This window comes from Scyliorhinus torazame, chromosome 1 (genome assembly GCF_047496885.1).
Source record: "Scyliorhinus torazame isolate Kashiwa2021f chromosome 1, sScyTor2.1, whole genome shotgun sequence".
NCBI lineage: Eukaryota > Metazoa > Chordata > Chondrichthyes > Carcharhiniformes > Scyliorhinidae > Scyliorhinus > Scyliorhinus torazame.
In genome coordinates, this window is record NC_092707.1 from 247,243,479 (window position 1) to 247,265,192 (window position 21,714).

General features: G+C 45.2%; 1 protein-coding gene across 3 annotated transcripts in view; it reads left to right on the top strand.

Annotated features, from left to right (window-relative positions):
* LOC140420246 (son of sevenless homolog 1-like) overlaps positions 1 to 21,714 on the top strand; it is a 450,340-nt gene that overhangs the window by 409,186 nt on the left and 19,440 nt on the right. For 2 of the 3 annotated variants that reach the window (XM_072504288.1, XM_072504295.1), the window contains exons 18-20: positions 6,151 to 6,323; positions 13,128 to 13,244; positions 18,529 to 18,808. In XM_072504288.1, the coding sequence (XP_072360389.1) occupies positions 6,151 to 6,323; positions 13,128 to 13,244; positions 18,529 to 18,808 (570 nt within the window). Of the gene's footprint in view, positions 1 to 6,150; positions 6,324 to 13,127; positions 13,245 to 18,528; positions 18,809 to 21,047; positions 21,093 to 21,714 lie in introns of all 3 variants that reach the window. The other variant, XM_072504285.1, reaches the window with a different exon arrangement.

The window sequence follows — 21,714 nt, forward strand, 5'->3', positions numbered from 1 at the left end:
TCGGTCTCGGAGACTGGATACAATCTTCTCGTCGACCACGAAACGCCCAGTCTTCAAATGAAGATTGTGAAAGCATGCTCTCAAATTCAGCTGGGAATTCACCCCCAGCTTCCCTCAAAAGACTGGGTGCACTAAGATTCCCTGTCTGAACCCAGTTCCCCGAATCCACCAGGATACTCTACAAGATCTCCAAGGAATGAAGGTGAGCCCCCACCAAGGAGACTGCCGTATTGACTGTCTGGATTCTCTTCTTTGCTTCATCCATTCTTTTAAAATCTCGCAGGTCATCAATCTGAGTACCAACAACCTCCTTCAAGTAGCCGAGCCAATCATCCAGAACGTCATTCGCAATGGCAGCCATCATCATCGACAGCATCACTGAAGCACAGGCATGCTCACCAGTGAAACCGCCACTGCAAGCTGGACCCCACCCCAGCCGGCCCCGACTACCTCAATTAATTTTCTTGACGAAAACCGACTCCCATCGCCAAAATTCAGCCAGTGTCTTCAAGGAACAGAGCACAGGACATGCACACCAGGAACAAATAATTATGGGTTGTGCAAATAATTATGGATAAAAAAAAGATTAAAAGATGATTAGTTCCACAGCTCACAAAAACGTTTGTTAAGTAGAAATATGACTGAGAATTCATAACTAATTTCTTCAAAAATAATTTCAGATCCAGCCATTCTGCAACCACAACCCAAAGCAGTGATTTTCAACTTTCTGAGTGGGAATCCCTACAAATATTGACAATCTGAGTGAGGGACCCTCTGCTGCAACTTCCAAATGATAATGTCAGCTATCCGAATGAAGTGCCATTCTGTCAGAAAATGGTTCAAATTCACCAAAAACCAACTGAAACAATGTGAATACAAATTAACAATTACAGAAAGAATATAGAATTCCTGAAGATGCTGCTTACAACACACCTATGTCTAGCATCATATAAAACAGAAATACATGAGAATCTACTCCTTGACTTCCACATTTATGCTTTTTCTCATGCCAGCTCTTCTTTATCACTATTGTTTTGTCTCACTTGCTCTTACATTATTGTTCCTCTTATTTTTTCTCTCATAGTCAAATTTTGTTCTCAATGTTATCTATTTCTGTCACTGTTCCTTGTTTTCTATGTCACTCAGATCTGTAAATCCTATTTTTGCCCTCCTGCCTTCCTCTGTCTTGCATGTGAGGAGAAAACAAAAAAGCCATATTTACAGACAAACGAGGATTATTTTTGTCCACAGCAAGTCCAAAAAATGGCACGACAATTTATTTCAGCTTGGAATGCCAGATTTTGCTGAAAGTCCTTTGATTTAATATACTACCCTAAGGACTTCAGACTCTAGTTTGAAATCCCAAGATCTAGAGCATATGTGGGTAGAGCAGTAGACTATGGGCGAGATCTAGTGGCCCTGTTCGCCACGGGCACAAATCTTGTTATCGCTGCTAAATCTCACAAGAGGACCAAAATGCGATTTGCGTCGGCGAGAGCTTGGTTTCAAATCTACACCGCTCCCCGCCAGTGATTTCCGCTAATTTGTACATTTTTTAAAATGTATTTTATTACAAACATGTATCAAAGCAGGTTACAGCAAATAAACATCCCGGGAAACATACTTCCCAATAATCAAATGTACATTCTGTACAGATTTTTCCCCTTTTTCACCCCCACCCCCGTGACGAACAGCTCCTCAAACACGGTCACAAACACGCCCACCTTTTCTCAAACCCCCCTGCTGAGCCCCTTAACTCATACCTTATCTTCTCCAACCGCAGGAAGTCGTACAGGCCACCTAACCATGCCGCTACCCCTGGTGGCGATGCCGACCACCACTCCAGCAAAATCTGCCGCCGTGCAATCAAGAGGCGAAGGCCACAACATCGGCCTTCATCCTCTCCATGAGCTCCGGCTTCTCTGAAACCCCAAATATCGCCACCAAAGGATCCGGGTCCACCTCCTCCTCCATTACCCTGGCTAAGACCGTGAACACTCCCGCCCAGAATCCTCCCAGTTTTTCACAACTCCAAACCATGTGCGCATGATTCGCTGGCACCCACCCACACCCCTCACACTCATCTGCTAACCCCTAAAAGAACCCACTTGTTCTCGCCCGAGTCATATGCACCCTGTGCACCACCTTAAACTGTATCAGGCTCACCCTTGCACAAGAGGAGATCCCATTTACCCTTCGCAGTGCCTCACTCCATACTCCCCAATTGATCTCCTCTCCCAACTCCGCTTCCCATTTCTCCTTGATCCTCACCACCCGCTCACCTCCCTGTTCCTCCAGCCACTTGTATATATCCCCAATTCTTCCCTCCCCCTCCATATCTGGAAGCAGCAATCGCTCCAGCATGGTGTATCCCGGCAACCTCAGGAGCCCCCTCCAGATCTTTTGCGCAACATCCCTAACCTGCAGATACCTGAACTCACTCCCCGTCGGCAGCTCTACTCTCTCCCTTAGTTCCTCCAGACTGGCGAACTCTTCCTCCAAGTACAAATCCCTCACCTTGACTAGCCCCACTTCCCTACAGCTCCTGTATACACTATCCATCTCCCCCAGATCAAACCCATGATTCCCGCACAGCGGTGTTAGCACCGACATCTCTTCCATCCTAAAATGCCTCCTCAGCTGACTCCAAACCTTCACCGTGGACTGCACCACTGGGCTCCCTGAATACCTACTCAGAAACATTGGCAAACACTGCCATCATCATAGCCCTCACACTAGACCCCTTTAAAGATGGCGCCCCGATCTCTGTGGAGCTGGCAATTAGGGCCAGCCCTGCCAGAGTGACAGCATAAACCATTGCCCAGATTCTCTATGCACAATGTGCCAGAAAATCTGGTTTGAAAACTGTGTTTCTGGAGAGAAACATGTCAGTTTTCAGTCAGAGCCTAACACTCCGACAAATTTTGGGGAAATTACGCCCTATGTGAAATCGGCTGAAACCGGAGCACCCAGAGGAAACCCACGCAGACATGGGGAGAACGTGCTGACTTCGCATAGACAGTGACCCAAGCCATGAATCAAACCTGGAACCCTGGCGCTATGAAGCAACAGTGCTAATCACTGTGTTATCATGCCGCCACATATATAAATAGGAGCCACTGGCTGTTTTAATTGTACATTGACATAAGATTAATCAGTTGGGAATATTGTGTTATTTATGGAGTTTTCTTATCTTATGCATATACCTTTCAACTGATATTGATTTTTAAAAAACACATGTGAAATAATAATAAATCCAATTCAGTTTCGAAGCTGTGATTTTGGCAATATCCTGATGGTGCAGGATTTAGGAAGGTTGGCTTGAGGAATGGTATCAAGCATAATGGCATTGGAAGCACTGTTTTGTTTTTCCTCCACTGTCAAATTTGCAAACTCAACTGCGCTACTGTGATGTGCTAGATCCTAGAGGGAAAAAGTGAAATCATTCCTGGTTGTTTGTAACTGACAAAGCTTATGGTAACCCTGGAAGCAAATTATGCCATTGTCAGTGGGGGCGACACAGTGGCATAGTGGTTAGCACTGCTGCATCACAGGGCCAGGGACCCAGGTTCAATTCCTGCCTTGGGTGACTGCCTGTGTGGAGTTTGCACGTTCTCCCCGTGTCTGCTTGGGTTTCCACCAGGTTTTCCTGTTTCCTCCCACAGGTAATACCTCATAATATCAGTACCAAAGAAGAACAATGTAGCCTGCCGACTACCGACCGGTGGCCCTGTCATCTGTTATCATGAAATACTTTGAGCAGCTAGTCATGAGGCGGATCGCTGCCAGCCTCTCAGACGGTCTCGATCTACTGGAGTTTGCCTATCACCGCAACCGGTCCACAGCAGATGCTATCTCCCTGGCTCTACAATCAACACTCGAAAACCTGACCAACAAGAACAACAATGTAACACTGCTGTTCATAGACTACAGCTCCGCCTTCATCACCATTATCCCGACAAGACTAATAACCAAACTCTGCAATCTTGGACTTGATCCCTTCCTGTGCAGCTGGATCCTTGACTTCCTCACCAACAGACCGCAATCTGTCAGGATAGGTAACAGCACCTCCTCCACAATAGTCCTCAACACCGGGGCCCCGCAAGGCTATGTGCTTGGTCCTCTACTGAACTCTGTATACACAGATGACTGTGTGGCAAGATTTAACCTCAACTCAATCGATAAGTTTGCAGATAATACGACTTTGGTGCGCCGTATCGCAAACAACGACGAATCAGTCCATAGGAGGGAGATAAATCACTTGGTTGCATGATGTACCGAAAACAACCTGTCTCTAAATGTCGGAAAGACCAAGGAACTGATCATCGACTTCAGGAAGCATAGCACGACACGCACTCCCGTCTACATCAATGGCTCCGAAGTGGAGATGGTCGATAGCTTTACGTTCCTGGGAGTCACAATCACCAACAGTTTGTCCTGGTCCACTCACGTTGATGCAACAGTCAAGAAAGCTCAACAACGTCCCTACTTCCTACGGAAGGTAAAGAAATTTGCTATGTCTTCCATCGACTCTCTCAAACTTCTAGAGATGTGAGATAGAGAAAATGAAAAATGAAAAAAATGAAATGAAAATTGTTTATTGTCACAAGTAGGCTTCAAATGAAGTTACTGTGAAAACCCCCTAGTCGCCACATTCCGGCACCTGTTCGGGGAGGCTGGTACGGGAAGCATCCTATCCGGCTGCATCACAGCCTGCTATGGCAACTGCTCGGTCCAAGATCGCAAGAAACTGCAAAGTGTGGTGAACTCAGCCCAACGCATCACACAAGCTTGCCACCCGCACGTTGATTCTGTATACACCTCCTGCTCTGGAAGGCAGACAGCATTATCAGAGACCCCTCCCACCCAGGCATTGCCTTCTTCCAGACCCTTCCATCAGGCATAAGGTACAGAAGTCTGAAGACCCGCACCTCCAGACATAGGATCAGCTTCTTCCCCATAGCTCCAAGACTCCTCAACGACTCCCCCTCGGACTGATCTGTTCCCTGCAAGAACATTATTTACGACGCCATATGCTGCTATTGCTCATGTATTTGCTTTGTTTGGCCCCTTGTTCCGCACTGTAACCAATCACTGTTTGTCGATGTACCATTTGTCAATGTTCTCTGTTCATTATTCTTTTTGTCTACTATACACGTACTGTGTACGTTCCTCAGCCGCAGAAAAGTACTTTTCACTGTACTTCAGTACATGTGACAATAAATCAAATCAAAATCAGTTCAAAGATGTGCAGCTTAAGTGGATGAGCCATGATTAAAAAATTGCCGTTCGTGTCCAAGGATTGTAGGTTGGATAGGGTTACGGGTATAGGACGGGGGCATGGGCCTAGGTAGGGTGCCCTTTCAGAGAGTCGGTGCAGACTCGATGGGCCGAATTGCCTTTTTCTGCACTAGAGATTCTATGGATTCTAGGGATTCTACGGTCATGATGCAGGGAAACCAAGGAGAAAATGGCTTGCACAAAAAGGTTTGTACCATCTACAAAGACTTGTTTGTTTTTGATAACAGAAGAAGCACGGTAGCATTGTGGATAGCACAATTGCTTCACAGCTCCAGGGTCCCAGGTTCGATTCCGGCTTGGGTCGCTGCATGTGCGGAGTCTGCACGTTCCCCCCGTGTGTGCGTGGGTTTTCTCCGGCAGGTGCTCCGGTTTCCTCCCACAGTCCAAAGATGTGCAGGTTAGGTGGATTGGCCATGATAAATTGCCCTTAGCGTTGGGTGGGGTTACTGGGTTATGGGGATAGGGTGGAGATGTTGACCTAGGCTAGGGTGCTCTTTCCAAGAGCCGTTGCAGATTCGATGGGCCAAATGGCCTCCTTCTGCGCTGTAAATTCTATGATAATCTATGACACCACATGGAAGTACGGTGCATCCATGCCTCTAACTATGGAAAGTTCGAGATAGTTTCAGTTAGAAACTGAGGTGTAATATTGGGTATAATTGGAAAGCATAGAACAAATATACTAAGCAATGAGCATAAAGGAATTTTCATTTTGTCATTTTAGGTTCAGTTATTTGAAAAATTTATGTTGTTTGAAAATATTGTTTTAAACATAATTTGATCAATCAACCTTAAATATATAAAATGATTTCTTAACAAAACAAACTGACACCTTATTTCATTATTTAGGAATATATTTGACTAATATCTTGAAGACTGAAGAAGGTAATCCTGATTTCCTGAAAAGACATGGCAAAGAGTTGATAAATTTCAGTAAGAGAAGGAAAGTGGCGGAAATAACAGGAGAGATCCAGCAGTACCAAAACCAGCCATACTGCTTACGAGTGGAGCAAGACATTAAGGTGAGTTTTAGGGGTGAAAATTCGAGCATGGGAAGAGAGAAAAATGCACAAATACCTTTGTATGCATCAACAGTCAATTAATAAATGATTAATTTACTGATTAAATATTTGAGGATTGTTTTCTAATTCAACACAATTTTTCTATTTTGTATCATTGCAACATATTTGCTATCACATATATTTCCCCCAGCACGGAAGGTGAGACAGTCTGGACCACATAAGTTACACTTGTTGCTCAAGTTGTTAACTGGTGATTTCACAGGAGATGTATTCAGAGTGCAGATGACTGAGTTCTTAAGTTGCGCTTTGATCATTTTTCCCCTCTCAAGAACATTTCAGTGCGAGCAATGCTCTATTTAGTGATTCAGCTAAACACCCAAACGTGCCCAGCATTCATTGTGGTTATGAAATGTATAACTGGGTGGGATGTGGCACAGTGGTTAGCACTGGGACTACGGTGCTGAGGACCCGGGTTCGAATCCCGGCCCTGGGTTACAGTCTGTGTGGAGTTTGCACATTCTCCCCATGCCTGCGTGGGTTTCACCTCCACAATCCAAAGATGTGCTGGTTAGGTGGATTGGCCATGCTAAATTGCCCCTTATTGGAAAAGAAAAATAATTGGATACTCTAAATTTTATTTGTTAAAAAATGAAATGTATAACTTTCCTATCTAGAAATATCTGGGGTTCACGGTCATTGTTTCAAATTTGGGGCGACTCAAAAAATCATAGGCTCCCTTTAATGGCTAGTCCAGGCATGGCAGCCAGAAGTAAAATGGTGCATCTAATCAGGAAAAATAAATTCTACTTGTCTGTTTTAGATATTTCATTTTGTAAACAAAAAACCACGTGACTACAGCTGTTGTACCAACCCCATGTTTGTCTTCAGTGCATTCTAGTACCTAAGATGCCTGCACTGGTCTGAAATAAAATACAGTTTTCATATATGGGCCGAATGGCCTCCTTCTGCACTGTAAATTCTATATTGTACGTCAGTAATTTTGTTCAGCTATAAAATTGGCCAAGTATGTAAGTTTATGAAATTGTGTGTGGATCAGAGCACTGACACTGTCATTCTGATTGGGCAGTTGTTTGTAAATTTAATAGTCAAATACTTCAATGAGCAGCAGCTTGAGCATAAAGTTCAATCGAGGTGTGATACAGGAAAAGATAGCTAAAGATAGTTGTTGCTCACCCAGTGGTCTACCGAACAGCTTGTGGACGTTTTGAATTCGAAGTTCCAGCAGCAGAGACAGGAGGCCTCAGAAGACCTGGTAACAATGTGGAGCCGCTTGGGCGGCCATCAAGAGAGTGGAGCAGAGGCTGGAAGTGTAGGCTCTGGCACTCCAGAAGGTGGTAGAGTCAATGGGGGAGCATGAGGGCCGGCTGGCCTCGCTGGAGATGGAGATGGTGCTCATGGCCGACAGCCATAAGAGATTGAGGCAGAAGGTGGAGGACCTTGAAAACCATCCCAGGATGCAGAATCTCTGGATTGTGGGAAAACGCAAGCCTCAAAGTATATGGCGAGTATGTTGGCGAAGTTGGTTGGGGAGGGGGTCTTTGAACATCCCCCTCAGGTGAATCGAGCACACACGGCACTGAGGAGGTGGCCGAAGGTTGGCGGAGCCACCAAGGGCGAAGATGGGGCAGCTGCATTGTTTTCTTGATAAGGAAAAGATATTCAAGTGGGCGAAGCAAACAAAAAAGTGCACCCGGGAAGGAAACATGCTGAAGATCTACCAGGGCCTGGGTGTGGAGTTGGCTACCGGTGGGCCACTTATAATCGGATTGAAGCTGCTCCTCACAAGGAAGGGGTGAAGTTTGGGGTATTGTACCTTGCTCGTCTGTGGGTCTCCAGCAGAATTGAGAGTTTTACTTTGATACACCGGAGGAGGCAAGTGAATTTATGAGAGACCATGAACTGGAAGGTGTGTGAGTGGGGAGTTGGTTAAGGGGAGGTGGGGCAAACAACTTGGGGAGAGCCCAAGAATGATCGAGGCGTGGACCTGGGGTGGCTGGAGTGGGGGCCGGTCAAACGGTTGCGTGTTTTTGCGCAACTTTAAGGAGTTTGAAGGCGGACGTTGTGTTTCTTCAGGAGACGCACATGAAGCTGTGGGACCAGACGAGGCTGAGTGGGACAGGTGTTCCTCTCGGGGTTGATGTGAAGACGAGGGGGTGGCAGTGCTGGTCAACAGGAGGGTGGCCTTTGAGGCCGGCAGTGTTGTAACCAGTCTTGGGGATGGGTTTGTGATGGTTAGCAGGAAGCTAGAGGGGGCGCATGCGGTACTAGCGATTGTATATGCTCCAATTGGGATGATGAGGATTTCTTGAGGTGGGTTCTAGGGAAGATTTCAGACGTGTGTGCGTGTATGTGTGTTGATTTATTTGATTCGGACAAGACGTGCTGCATTGGGTAGATTTGCGGGTGGTGCAGAGGGAGGCTCAGTGGCCGCAGTGGAGGTTGGATTTGGGGTCTGTGAGAGGGTGAGGGTGGCCATATGGAATTATGTGGAGCTGAATAATACGGGGGGAGATTTATGTCTCCAAGCTGTGGGAGGCGCTGAAAGCAGTGGTAAAGGGGAATTTATATTAATTTGGGCACACAGGGAAAAGCAGAATGGGCTGAGAGACTGAGGTTGGTGGGGGACATTCTGAGGGTGGACCGGAGATATTCAGTTGCGGCGGAGAAGGCGTTACTGAAGGAGAGACCGAGGTTCCAGATAGTTTGGGCTCATGTTCACAGGAAAGTCGGTGGGACAGAGGCGTAGAGCCAGATGGGTGGTTTATGACTGTGTGGAGAAAGCGAGAAGGATTCTTGCGCATCAACTGAGGAAGCAGGCGGTACGAGAGAGATTTGAAGAGTAATGGCTGAGAGGGGCTCGGTGGTATTGGAGCTGGTTTTTTGAGGCCTTCCATTAGAGGTTGTATAATTCCCATGGGTTTCCTCCGGGTGCTCCGCTTTCCTCCCACAGTCCAAAGACGTGCAAGTTAGGTGGATTGGCCATGCTAAATTGCCCTTAGTGTCCAAAAAGGTTGGGATGGGTTATTGCGTTACCGGGATAGAGTGGAAGTGAGGGCTTAAGTGGGTCGGTGCAGACTCGATGGGCCGAATGGCCTCCTTCTGCACTGTATGTCTGTGTTCTAATTCGGAGCCTCTAGTGGGTGATGAAGTGGTTTTTGGATGGGTTGGAGTTCCTGAAGATTGAGGCAGCGAAGCAGAGATTGGGGGCTCCAATTGGGCTGAGGGAGACGATGAATTGCGTGGGAGCGATGTAGGCGGGGAAGGCTCTGGGGCCGGATGGACACTCAGCTGAGTTTTATAAGAAGTTTGGTTGAAGCTGAGACCCTGCTAGTTGGGATGTATAATAGTCGATGGTGAAGGGGGACTCTCCTTCCTTGCCCCCCCTCCCACCCCAATGCTGTCGGAGGCTCATTTTAAAGGAAAGAAAACCAGAACCGTGTGGATCGTACAGCTCAACCTCACTGTTGAATGTAGACACAAAGTTGTTGGCGAAGGTGCTGGCGTCACGGATAGAGAATTGCGTACCGGGGTGATAAGAAAGGACCAGACGGGGTTCGTGAAGGGGCAGCAGCTGTCGTCAAATACATGGAGGCTGCTTAATGTTATTATGATGCTCACAGGGGGCCGAGAAGTGGAGGTGGGGTGATGGCAATCGGCACAGAAAAGGCATTACATTGGGTTGCATGGGTGTATTTGTTTGAGGTGTTTCGGTTCAGTTTTGGGCACGTCTATGTGGATTGGATTTGGCTGCTCTACAATGCGCCTAAGGTGAGAGTTCGAGATCCGACCCATTATGGACGTGACATCAGCAAACTTGTAGATGGAGTTCTAGCCAGATTTTGCCACACCGTAGTGTGTGTGTGTGTATATAGGGAGTATTGTAGGGGGTTAAGTGTGCAGCCCTTTTGGGGTACTGTCCACAGGCAAGGCAGTGGAGCAGCTTAGAAGGGTGAGGGGGACGCTGTATGAATATGGGGAGAAGGCCAGCAGAATGCTGGCACAGCAGTTGAGGAAGAGGGTGACGGCCAGGGGAATTGATATTTTACAAGACGTTTTCTGGGATATTAGGGCCGTTGCTGGTCAAGGTTTTTAACGAGGCGAGGGATAGAGGGGTGCTGCCCCCGACGATGTCACAGGCCACCATTTCGTTAATATTGAAGCGGGACAAAATCCCGGAGCTGTGTGGGTCCTACAGGCCAATCTCGCTGCTCAATGTGGACGTTAAGCTGCTGGCCAAAGTGTTGGCCTCTAGGATTGAAGATTGTGTGCCGGAGGTAATTATGGAGGACCAAACCGGATTTGCCAAGGGTAGGCAGTTGGTGGCCAATATTAGGAGGTTGCTTAATGTGATTATGATGCCCCCGGTGGGAAGGGAAGTAGAGGTAGTTGTGGCCATGGATGCAGAGAAGGCGTTTGACCGGGTAGAGTGTGACTATCTATGGGAGGTGTTGGGACGGTTTGGGTTTGGTTAGGGGCTTTATCAACTGGGTCAGGCTGCTGTACCAGGTTCCGGAAGCTAATGTAAGGACAAACAAGACGACCTCCGACTATTTTAGGCTGTACCAGGGGACAAGACAGGGATGTCCCCTCTCCTCGCTGCTGTTCACGCTAGCCATAGAGCCGTTGGCAATTGCTCTGAGAGCTTCTAGGGGCTGGAAAGGGCCGGTTCGGAGGGGATTGAGCATTGGTTATCGCTGTATGCAGATGATTTACTCCTATATGTAGCGGATCCAGGGGCAGGGATGAGGGAGATTATGGCGATTCTGGGGGAACTTGGCCGGTTTTCGGGTTACAAACTGAATATGACGAAGAGTGAGATGTATGTAGTCCAGGCAAGAGACCAGGAGGGTCGGCTGGGGGAGCTACCGTTCAGGTTAGTGAGGGACAACTTTAGATATCTGGGAATACAAGTGGCGCGCGACTGGGGCCGGTTACACAAGTTGAACTTGTCCCGGCTGGTTGAGCAGATGAGGGGCGAATTTCGGAGATGGGATGCACTCCCCCTATCACTGGCGGGGAAGGTGCAGACGGTTAAGATGACGATATTGCCAAGATTTTTATTTGTGTTCCAATGCATCCCAATTTTCATACCACGGTCTTTTTTTAAGAGGACCAACAAAATCATTTTGGGCTTTGTTTGGGCGGGTAAGGCCCCACGGGTGAAAAAGGTTATGCTCACGAGGAATCGGGGGGAGAGGGGGCTTGCCCTGCCAAATTTTAGTAGTTATTACTGGGCGGCCAATATTGCGATGATAAGGTAGTGGGGACGGGGGTGGTTTGGGAGCCTCATGCAGGGGCACCAGCTTAGGGGTGCTGATAACGGCACCATTGCCGTTCCCACCGGTGAGATATTCCACCAAACAGTTTATTGGCTTTGAAACACAGATTTGGAGGAAGGATTCGCCAGTGTGGAGGAGCTAAGGGAGAGGGTGGAGCTGCCGAGGGGGAGCAAATTCATATATCTGCAGGTTAGGGCTTTGCGCGAAAAGTCTGGAGAGAGTTCCCTAGGTTGCCGGGATACACCCTGCTGGTGCAACTGCTGCTTCCAGATGTGGAAGGGAGGGGAAGAATTATGGCTATATATAAGTGGCTGGAGGAGCAGGGAGGCAAGCGGGTGGTGAAGATCAAGGAGAAATGGGAAGCGGAGTTGGGAGGGGAGATCAATTGGGGAGTATGGAGTGAGGCACTGCGATGGGTCAACGAAATCGCCTCTTGTGCAAGGATGAGCCTGATACAGTTTAAGGTGGTGCACAGGGTGCATATGACTTGGGCGAGAATGAGTGGGTTCTTTCAGGGGGTAGCAGATGAGTGTGAGAGGTGTGGGCAGGGGCCGGCGAATCACGTGCACATGTTTTGGGGTTGCGAAAAATTGGGAAGATTCGAGGCGGGAGTGTTCCCGGTCTTGGCCAGGATAGTGGAGGAGGAGGTGGACCCAAACCCTTTGGTGGCGATATTTGGGCTTTCGGAGCAGCCGGAGCTCATGAAGAGGAGGAAGGCCAATGTCGTGACCTTCGCCTCTGATTGCACGGTGGCAAATTTTGTTGGAGTGGCGGTCAGCATCACCACCGGGGGTAGCGGCATGGTTCGGTGACTTGTACGACTTCCTATGGTTAGAGAAGATAAAGTATGAGTTAAGGGGCTCAGCAAGGGGGTTTGAGAAAAGTTGGGGGATGTTTGTGACCGTATTTGAGGAGCTGTTTGTCGCGGGGGGGGGGAGGAGTGTAAAAGGGGAAAAATCTGTACAGACGGTATGTTTCCCGGGGTGTTTATTTGCTGTAACCTGTTTTGATACATGTTCGGAATAAAATACATTTATAAAAAAAAAGACTTGGAAACACAGAAAAAATAGGAGCAGGAGGAGACCATTCAGCCCTTGAAGCCCATTCCTCTATTCATTATGATCGTAGCTGATCATTCAACTCTACAGCCTAATCCCACTTTCCCCCATATCCTTTGATCCCCTTTGTTTTGGGGGGGATGATAAATTGAAAAAAGGTGATGGGTACTGAGGTGGCAGCAAGATGAGCGGAGTCTGTTGCTGGGGGTGATGCAGGGAGGAGGGGTTTCATTACCTGTTGCCGCAGTTGGCTTTTGTATTTGAGTGATTATGTATACTTTTAAAAATGCCTTCACTAAAATGTTTTTCCCCACAAAAATCATCTCTTTTACCTGAGAGGCATGTGCACAGCATGGCTATAGGCTGTTACCATTGCTACTTTCGATAAGTTTCTCGAGCACGCATTTCTATTTTGCTGATGAAAAGTTTTTTGATTAATTTTACAGAAGTTTTTTGAAAATTTAAATCCAATGGGAAATACCTTGGAGAAAGAATTTACAGATTACTTGTTCAATAAGTCTTTGGAAATAGAACCTCGTAATGCCAGATCTTTACCTAGATTTGTAAGTATTTGTTTCCATCTTTTATTCATAGTAAAACTGGAGGCAGTGTTTTTGTGTTGAAGTTTCTGCATTAACGCTTTGATTGCTCGTCTCAATAATTCATCCATTTCAGGTTTGTGCTTGAATTAATCAGATGCCCACAATTTGTTGCAAGTTCTGTACATCCTTACATGTGTATGCACTTCTACTTTTCCAGTATAATTTCTAGATGTGCATTACCTGGTAAATCCTGCGACTTACAGTATGAATGCATAAGTTCACTGAAAGTAAGCTCTGCTGAAAAGGATTTCAGTTAATTCTTCATTTAAATAAACCTTAGGTTTGTCTAAGTCCAAAACAGCAAGAGCTATTGTTGCAGCTCTATAGCTTGTACTTGGACAATAACCTCCAGCTGAAGATGTGATATGGGATATCGCCATTTATGCAATCTCTTACTTTTTTGACTTCAAGATTATCTTATCAAGTGTTTCCCCTCAAGCTAATGCCAAACCATGAAGCACTAATATAAAAAGGCTTTAACTTCAATGAGAAGCAGCACTGCTGAACTGCCAAGTTGTCCATGATTGCCTGCCCTGCTAAATTTACGCCAATTTAATTTTTGCAGCCACATGAAATGTTGCCTCGCAATGTTTCAGCTGATACTTATATAAAGCAGCAGAGAATGATACTGCTGGCAATCTTTTGAAAAATATTTTTATTCAGGACATTTTCATTTGATATACAAAACACAATGGGCGTGATTCTGTCAGCCCACGCTGGGCCGGAGAATCGCCGGGCCGGGCGCGAATCACTACGCAGCCCCCCGGCGATTCTTTGCCCAGGATGGGCCGAGCGGCCGCAAAGAAAATCCGAGTTCCGCCGCCGCTGTCCACGTGTGGTCTCACCCAGAGGGACCTTGGCGTGCATCCATCCAGGGAGTGGGGGGGGGGGGGGGGGGGTCCGACCCCGGTGGGAAGGGGCCTCCACTGTGACCTGGCCCGCGATCGGGGCCTACCGATCGGCGGGCCGGCCTCTCGGGCTGGGGGCCCCTTTTGCTCCGTGCCAGCCCCTGTAGCCCTACGCCATGTTGTGTCAGGGCCGGCGTGGAGAAGGGAGCCACCGTGCGGGTCGCACTGCGCATGCGCGCATTGGCGCCGGGCACATTGCACATGCGCAGACCCACGGCGCCCATTTGACATCAGCAGCTGGAGCGGCATGGGTCACTCGAGTGCCATGCTGGCCGACTGAGGGGCTCTGAATCACTGCTCCTGAGGGCCTATTGACGCCATCGTGAAACGCAATGGCGTTTACGACGGAGTCAACACTTAGCCTCAGGATAAGAGAATCCCATCCAATATTCCTATCCAACTGTATTCTTTTCTCATTATAAACACCCCCTCCACCATATCACCCCACAGGCACTGCCTTATAACTATTATATAAAACAAAACAACGCCCCCCCCCAAAAAAACAACGCCCGCCCCCCCCCCCCCAGCGCTGATGCTTACCAACTCTTAAAGAAGGAGATGAACAGCCTCAAACTTGAGTAGAACTCCTCCACCTTCCCCCTAATGGCAAATAAATTGTAAAAATTCTGCCAGGTCACTCACCCACCCTGCTGCCTTTAGCTGTTCTGGAACCCACCACCCTGACAGGATCCTCCTCTGGGCTATCAGGGAGGCAAAGGCCAACACATCGGCATCTCTCCCCTCCTGCATTCATGTATCTTCTGATACCACAAATATCATCACACACGGGCTCGGGGCCACTTCCATCCCAAGATCTCCGACATCATTCCTGAAAAGGCCTCCCAAAATCCCGCCAATTTTGGACAGGACTAAAACATGTGTGTATGGCTCGCCGGCCCCCTTAACACCACTCGCATCTATCCTCCACCTCAGGAAAAATCCTATTCACGTGCATCTGCTTGCAATCTTAAAGTCAAAGTAATGAATTAATATCAATGGAAAGAGTGAACAGAGTTGACATTTTGGCTCTTCATCAGAACTGAGAGAGGGAAAATCTGTATGGCCGGCACGGTGGCACAGTGCTTAACACTGCTGCCTCACAGTGCCAGGACCCAGGTTCAATTCCCACATCTTTTGGGACTTGTGGGTGACTGTGTGGAGTTTGCACGTTCTCTCCGTGGGTTTCCTCCGGGTGTTCCGGTTTCCTCCCACAGTCCAAAGATGTGCAAGTTAGGTGGATTGACCGTGCTAAATTGGTCCTTAGTGTCGGTTACGGGGATAGGTGGGGGAGAGGGCCGATGTAGGTTGTTCATTTGGAGGGTCGGTGCAGACTCTGTGGGCCAAATGGCCTCCTTTTGCACTGTAGGGATTTATGGAAGATTGTAGTTGGAAGAGATTGCAACAAAAGCATAGCAAACTTAGCAACAACAGATGGGTGACCAGGTGTGGGGGAGGAGTGATTTTGTGTTGAGACAAAAATGTATGGAATATAAAAAATAGGGATTGAGATGGAGGAGAATGGTCACAGTTTAAAGTTGTTGAGCTCAATGTTGAGTCCTGAGGACAGCAGTGTGCCTAATCAGCAAACGAGATGCTGCTCCTCCAGCTTGCACTGGGCTTCACTGAAGAATTGCAACAAGCCAAGGACGGACATGTGGGCATGAGAGCAAAGTGCAGATTTAAAAATGGCCAGCAACAGAAAAGTTGCTGTCATGAAGGTCCCTCTCACCCCATTCCTTCCAATCCACTGTTTGCCGCACAGCGCCAGGGTCCCAGGTTCGATTCGGGCTTGGGTTTCCTCCGGGTGCTCCGGTTTCCTCCCACAAGTCCCAAAAGATGTGCTGTTAAGTAATTTGGACATTCTGAATTCTCCCTCCGTGTGCCTGAACAGGCATCGGAATGTGGCGACTAGAGGTTTTTCACAGTAACTTCGTTATGCCTACTTGTGACAATAAAGATTATTATTCCCTCCAACTTGTGCCCTTTGATGCTGAACATTCTGTACTGTACACCTATGTTCTCAAATCAATGAATTTCAGGCTTGGCACGATACTGAACTCTTGTTCCATCACCTCCATCTCCGTGGCCACTTCTTTGGACAGGAGTCCTATCCCTGTTCAGTGGACGTTTTCACCCACCTCCAGTATTCTCCTTCTACCTCAACCCGACCCTCTGGCCTCTGACGTGCTCTTGGTCTTTTCACTGAGAAGCGTTGGCGCAACCTGCCATCTCAATTTCTCTGCCCCTATCACCCACTCCAACCTGTCTCCTTCTGAATTTACTGCATTCCAACCCGAACCTTGTGATCAAACCTGCGGACAAGGGTGGTGCCATTGTTGTCTGGCATACTATCTTCTACTTCGCAGAGGCTGAGTGTCAATTCTCAGATACTTCCTCCTACCCCCCCATGGACCATGACCCCACCACCAAACATCAAGCCTCTGTTTCCAGGACTGTCACTGACCTCATGGCCTCTGTAAATCTTCCCTTCACAGCCTCCAACCTTATAGTTCCCTAAACCTGCACAGCCTGATTCTATCTCCTTCCCAAAATCTAGAAACAGGACTGTCCTGGTCGACCCATGTGTCAACCTGTTACACTTTTGTTTCAATTTCTTGCAACTCCAGTAGTTTCTCACAGATTTTGCCTCTCTTTCAGTTCTGATGAAGAGGCAAATGGACTCAAAACATTATCTCTGCCCTCTCTCTATAGATGCTGTCAGACCTGCTGAGTTTTTGCAGCATTCTCGGTTTGTTTCAGATTCCAGCATCCACACTATTTCGCTTATTTGATTAAAATCAGTTCTCCTCTGGGGAAAGAATCGAAGGCATGGCCCATAATAAGATATTATATGTAGCTGAGTGGGTGGGAAAATCACCTGAACGTTCAACTGCAGTTTTCTTAACAAAAGTGTTTCTGCGGTTATCTTCAATGGGTGATGACCACATTTTGTATGTGTGGGTTGAACTTCTTTCAAATTAGAAAAACCTCTCTGCTGCGGGACATTTAATATTTTGTACCATGACACTGGTAAGATTTTAGTTTCGCGATCAGGTGAAATTAAATGATGTGTTTGATTGGTTTACCAGAGTTTGCCTAAGGCCTATGTATAAAAAGATAGTATCTCAATTTATTTTAAATGTTCACTCCGATCTAAATGAATAATATGATGATTACAGATTAGTCATTTGAAGCATCCATAGTTCATTGTTAGCTTTTTCAGCCATTGTCCAAGAGGGATATAATCAGTTGGTATGAAATGTTCTGCTGGACCCTGCCTCCATAATTTACTGAACAGTTTCTTAAAAAAAAAATGTACTCCAAGCTTAGTTTGTCTAAGAATGTGAAAGTACCCAACTGATACTCACACACATTGAATTTTAACACTAAACTAAACATAAATTCTTTAACATTTTAACAATTGATGAGCCATGAAATTTAATTAATGTTCAGTAAGTATACTAACCTTAGTTATGATTATTAAAAGTGGGAGATAGTTCACATGTGAATCTTTTGCATTTCATCTTTTAATATTTTACTTTGAAATAAATTCTTATGATTTGCAGATTGCAGGCATGTTCTGACATTGTCACTGTTAAATGATGTTACCTCACCGATCTGTTTTCCATGTGTGTTTAAACATTCCCCAGCTAAGGGCAGCACGGTGGCGCAGTGGGTTAGCCCTGCTGCCTCACGCCGCCGAGGTCCCATGTTTGATCCCGGCTCTGGGTCGCTATTCGTGTGGAGTTTGCATATTCTCCCCGTGTTTGCGTGGGTTTCGCCCCCACAACCCAAAGATGTGCAGGCTAGGTGGATTGAACACGCTAAATGTCCCCTTAATTGGAAAAAAAATGAATTGGGTACACTAAATTTATATTTAAAAAAACATTCCCCAGCTAATAAAATATTTTACTATAATAGACTAGTGGATGTTAACTTGTTGATTATTTGATACTTGAGTTTAGAATATTTTAAAATAACTTAGAATTTTACTTTATATATGTGCTGTGCAGAGTCTGCACGTTCTCCCCGTGCCGCCGTGGGTTTCCTCCAGGAGCTTTGGTTTCCTCCCACAAGTCCCGAAAGACATACTTGTTAGGTGAATTAAGACATTCTGAATTCTCCCTCAGTGTACCCAAACAGGTGCCGGAGTATGGCGACTAGGGGACTTTCAGAGTAATTTCATTGCAGCGTTAATGTAAGCTTATTTGTGACACTAATAAAGATTATTATTATCTACCATTTAAAGATGAGCATTTGTTTCTCCATGGTTCTTATTTGGGAACGTGATTTCAATTACTTCCTTTAATTGACCTTTACAATTAAAATATTTATAGGTAAAGAAATTTAATTATCCTCTGAAATCTCCGGGTGTTCGACCATCTAACCCCAGGCATCCAGGGTCAGGCACCTTGCGTGGGCATCCCACACCACTACAGCAGGAGCCACGGAAAATCAGTTACAGCCGAATCACAGAAAATGAGACTGAAAGTATAGCATCAGCACCAAATTCCCCACGTACGCCGCTGACGCCGCCACCTGCTTCTGCAGCATCCAGCTCGACGGACGTCTGCAGTGTTTTTGGGGACTCTGATCCAGCTAGTCCATTCTATTCAAGTATGTCAGTTCATTTTGGTGACTGCTTGGTCACAAAATAAAGTGGTTTGTATTTGTGAAGTAAATATGAACATGATTGACATCTGTGGCATTGAAGTATGTATATGTTATTTACATATTCATAATTTTTATTATGCTGTAAAACTGAAATTGAGGATAAAATCTATATCCAAATTTGAGATTCATGGAAAATGTCGGTATGTAGGCAAACATTGAGGACTAGTTGGGAAACAGTAATCTAAATTTAACTGACATTAGTATAAAGGCAGAAAGGTAAATCAATATGTTGTGGACAAGCCAGTTTACTGGAAATTAGCACATTATTGTGATTAGAAAGAGACTTTTGTTTTTTAAATTTAGAGTACCCAATTTATTTTTTCCAATTAAAGGGCAATTTAGCGTGGCCAATCCACCTACCCTGCACATCTTTTGGGTTGTGGGGGCAAAACCCATGCAGACACGGGGAGAATGTGCAAACTCCACACGGACAGTGGCCCAGAGCCGGGATCGAACCTGGGTCCTCGGCGCTGTGAGGCAGCAGGGCAAACCCACTGTGCCACCGTGCTGCCCGTGATTAGAAAGAGACTTGACAATAATTGTATATCAATTATGTTTAATTATGTGCAGTTGGAAGACTTTCAATGGGGTTTCATTTGAAAGCATATAAAAAACACACTTATTGAAATTGTAGTGTGGCTGAGCTGGGATATGTATTCTAGGATATGTATGCTTGTAATGTTTCATTCTGTAAATAAATGAGTAAAGATTGGCTCCAGCTTTCTGGAATAGAACACTTGGCTAGATTAAATGGGAACAAAAAATAGCAAAATGCACTTTAAATTAGCTATGGAAACAGGAGCTAGGTATTCTAGGCAGAAGAGGTGTATTGAAGGCTCATTTTATCACAACAAGATTCATCTAACACTGGAGGATATTAGAACTGATTGTGGGAGAATTTGATTTGAAGATCAGGCTCATCTCATATGAAGAAGGAGAAAGCACAAGGCTCATCCAAAACCAAGTAGTGCTTCATTTGCTTTTGGTACACTTGGGCGAGACTGACATTGTCATTTTAAATACCGCTAAAGTTATGTGACAAATTAGATCAATATAAAATGTCAATTTACGTATCCATCACTACTAGGATGATGAATATTGTTCAGAGTGGGTATTCAATTCCAAGTCATATGGACTTGTAAAGTATGAAGTCCCTTTTTCTAAAACTGGGCACTCAATCCAATAAGTGCCTTTTTCTAAAGCTCATCTAATTATATTCAAAATAAATTAACTCTGGTTCTCATCCCTCTCCTGTCTGCCATGACTGCTCTGAATTGCAAGTTTGAATTTTAGTGTTGTGCCTCAGAAGAAGAAAGTGCTTTCTTAGATATTTTTTCAGATCCTTGGGATGCTGATGCTCAAATTCTTTTCACTAATGCTCAGAAATAATCACACTTCATCTGTGAACTGTTGTCATTTATTCCAAAAGTTTGAGAGTGTCAAGATAGGTAATTCTTTAATTTGGTAGTAATTCTATTGGAAAATAATGTGTACCTAGATGTATTATAGGAGGGAGAGAGATCATGACAATCCACTGATGTAATAGCTCCTTTTACTTGAGTTTAATTGTAAAACACTATTTATGCCATTTTTCCTGTAGTTTTAAGCATCATATGCCCAAATAAGTGCAGCGTTAGGGAGAACCCTTGTGGTAATTCAACCCCAAAAGTGTTTGAAGCAGCAGAGCTTCCATGCATTGATATAAAGAATATTCGTGTGGCACTTTTGTAGAGCTTTTACACTGCTTTTATCACAATGTTAACAATATCTGTCAGGTTTGTTAAATGGAGAATTTGTTTTGGTAAATTATTTTTTCTTTAATGGGATTTAGTATATGGTAACTTTAGAAAAGGCAAGTAATATGGCTGTCAATTGTAAAAATCAATTTAAACACTTCAGCAAATCTAGGTCCTTTTATTTGTGTTAATCTGTTTTTATAATTGGATTGATTTCTCCCCAACACCTGAGGTATTTGGGGGTATTTACATTTTTTAGTGCTAAATTGTGTTCAGATTAAACTTCAAATGTCTCTGAATTGCTGGTATGCAGGCAGTAGCAAATTAGCACTAAATTTAAACAGCCAACAACATCAAGAAGCTTATAGCTGACATTTGCAAATGGTAAAAATTGATAAATCTGCGTGGCTGTGCCATCCTTAGTTTTTCTCTATTTTCTTCCACAGGCAGTGATACCATATTTACCCCAGTTTCACTGGCCCATGGTGCAAGTTAGTATTGGGCTTTAATGTTGCATATTTAATACGCAGCACGCTTTTTAAAGCTGATCATGCACTGTCTTTTATGCTTAAAAGCAGCTTTATTTTAACATAGATGACAGCGTGCATGCTGGAACATTGAAAATGTTCGCTTTCCTTCATGTCTATAATTCCATATGCATCTGGATTTTCTCAACAGTTTTGGTATTCAAACAGTATGAACTTAAAAGCATTATAATCAATAGTTAATAAAGTCCATTTAGATTTGGGGGACTTTTTTTTAAGTTGGGTTTTTCATTTCCCATCTAATTTTAAGTAGGAAAATTGCAATTTATGCATTTAGCATTGTAATACATTTAATATTTTCATGAGATTTTAGAGTAGATTATTAAATAGCCTTATCCTGGAACCTGGATAAAGCTTCTAATGCTTTTAATACATTTCAGTAATTACTATAAATTAACCTTCAATTTGCATGTTTTTATTGCTTTTCCCTTTCTAGTTTTGTAGTGAAATCTGAAATGCAGGTTGCCCTAATTCAATGCATGTGTTAGAATGTGAACGCAGTTCTTAATCACTTGATAGTAAATGTTCAAGGCAGCTTTGGAACTTGCTAATAGAATTAATTGGCACC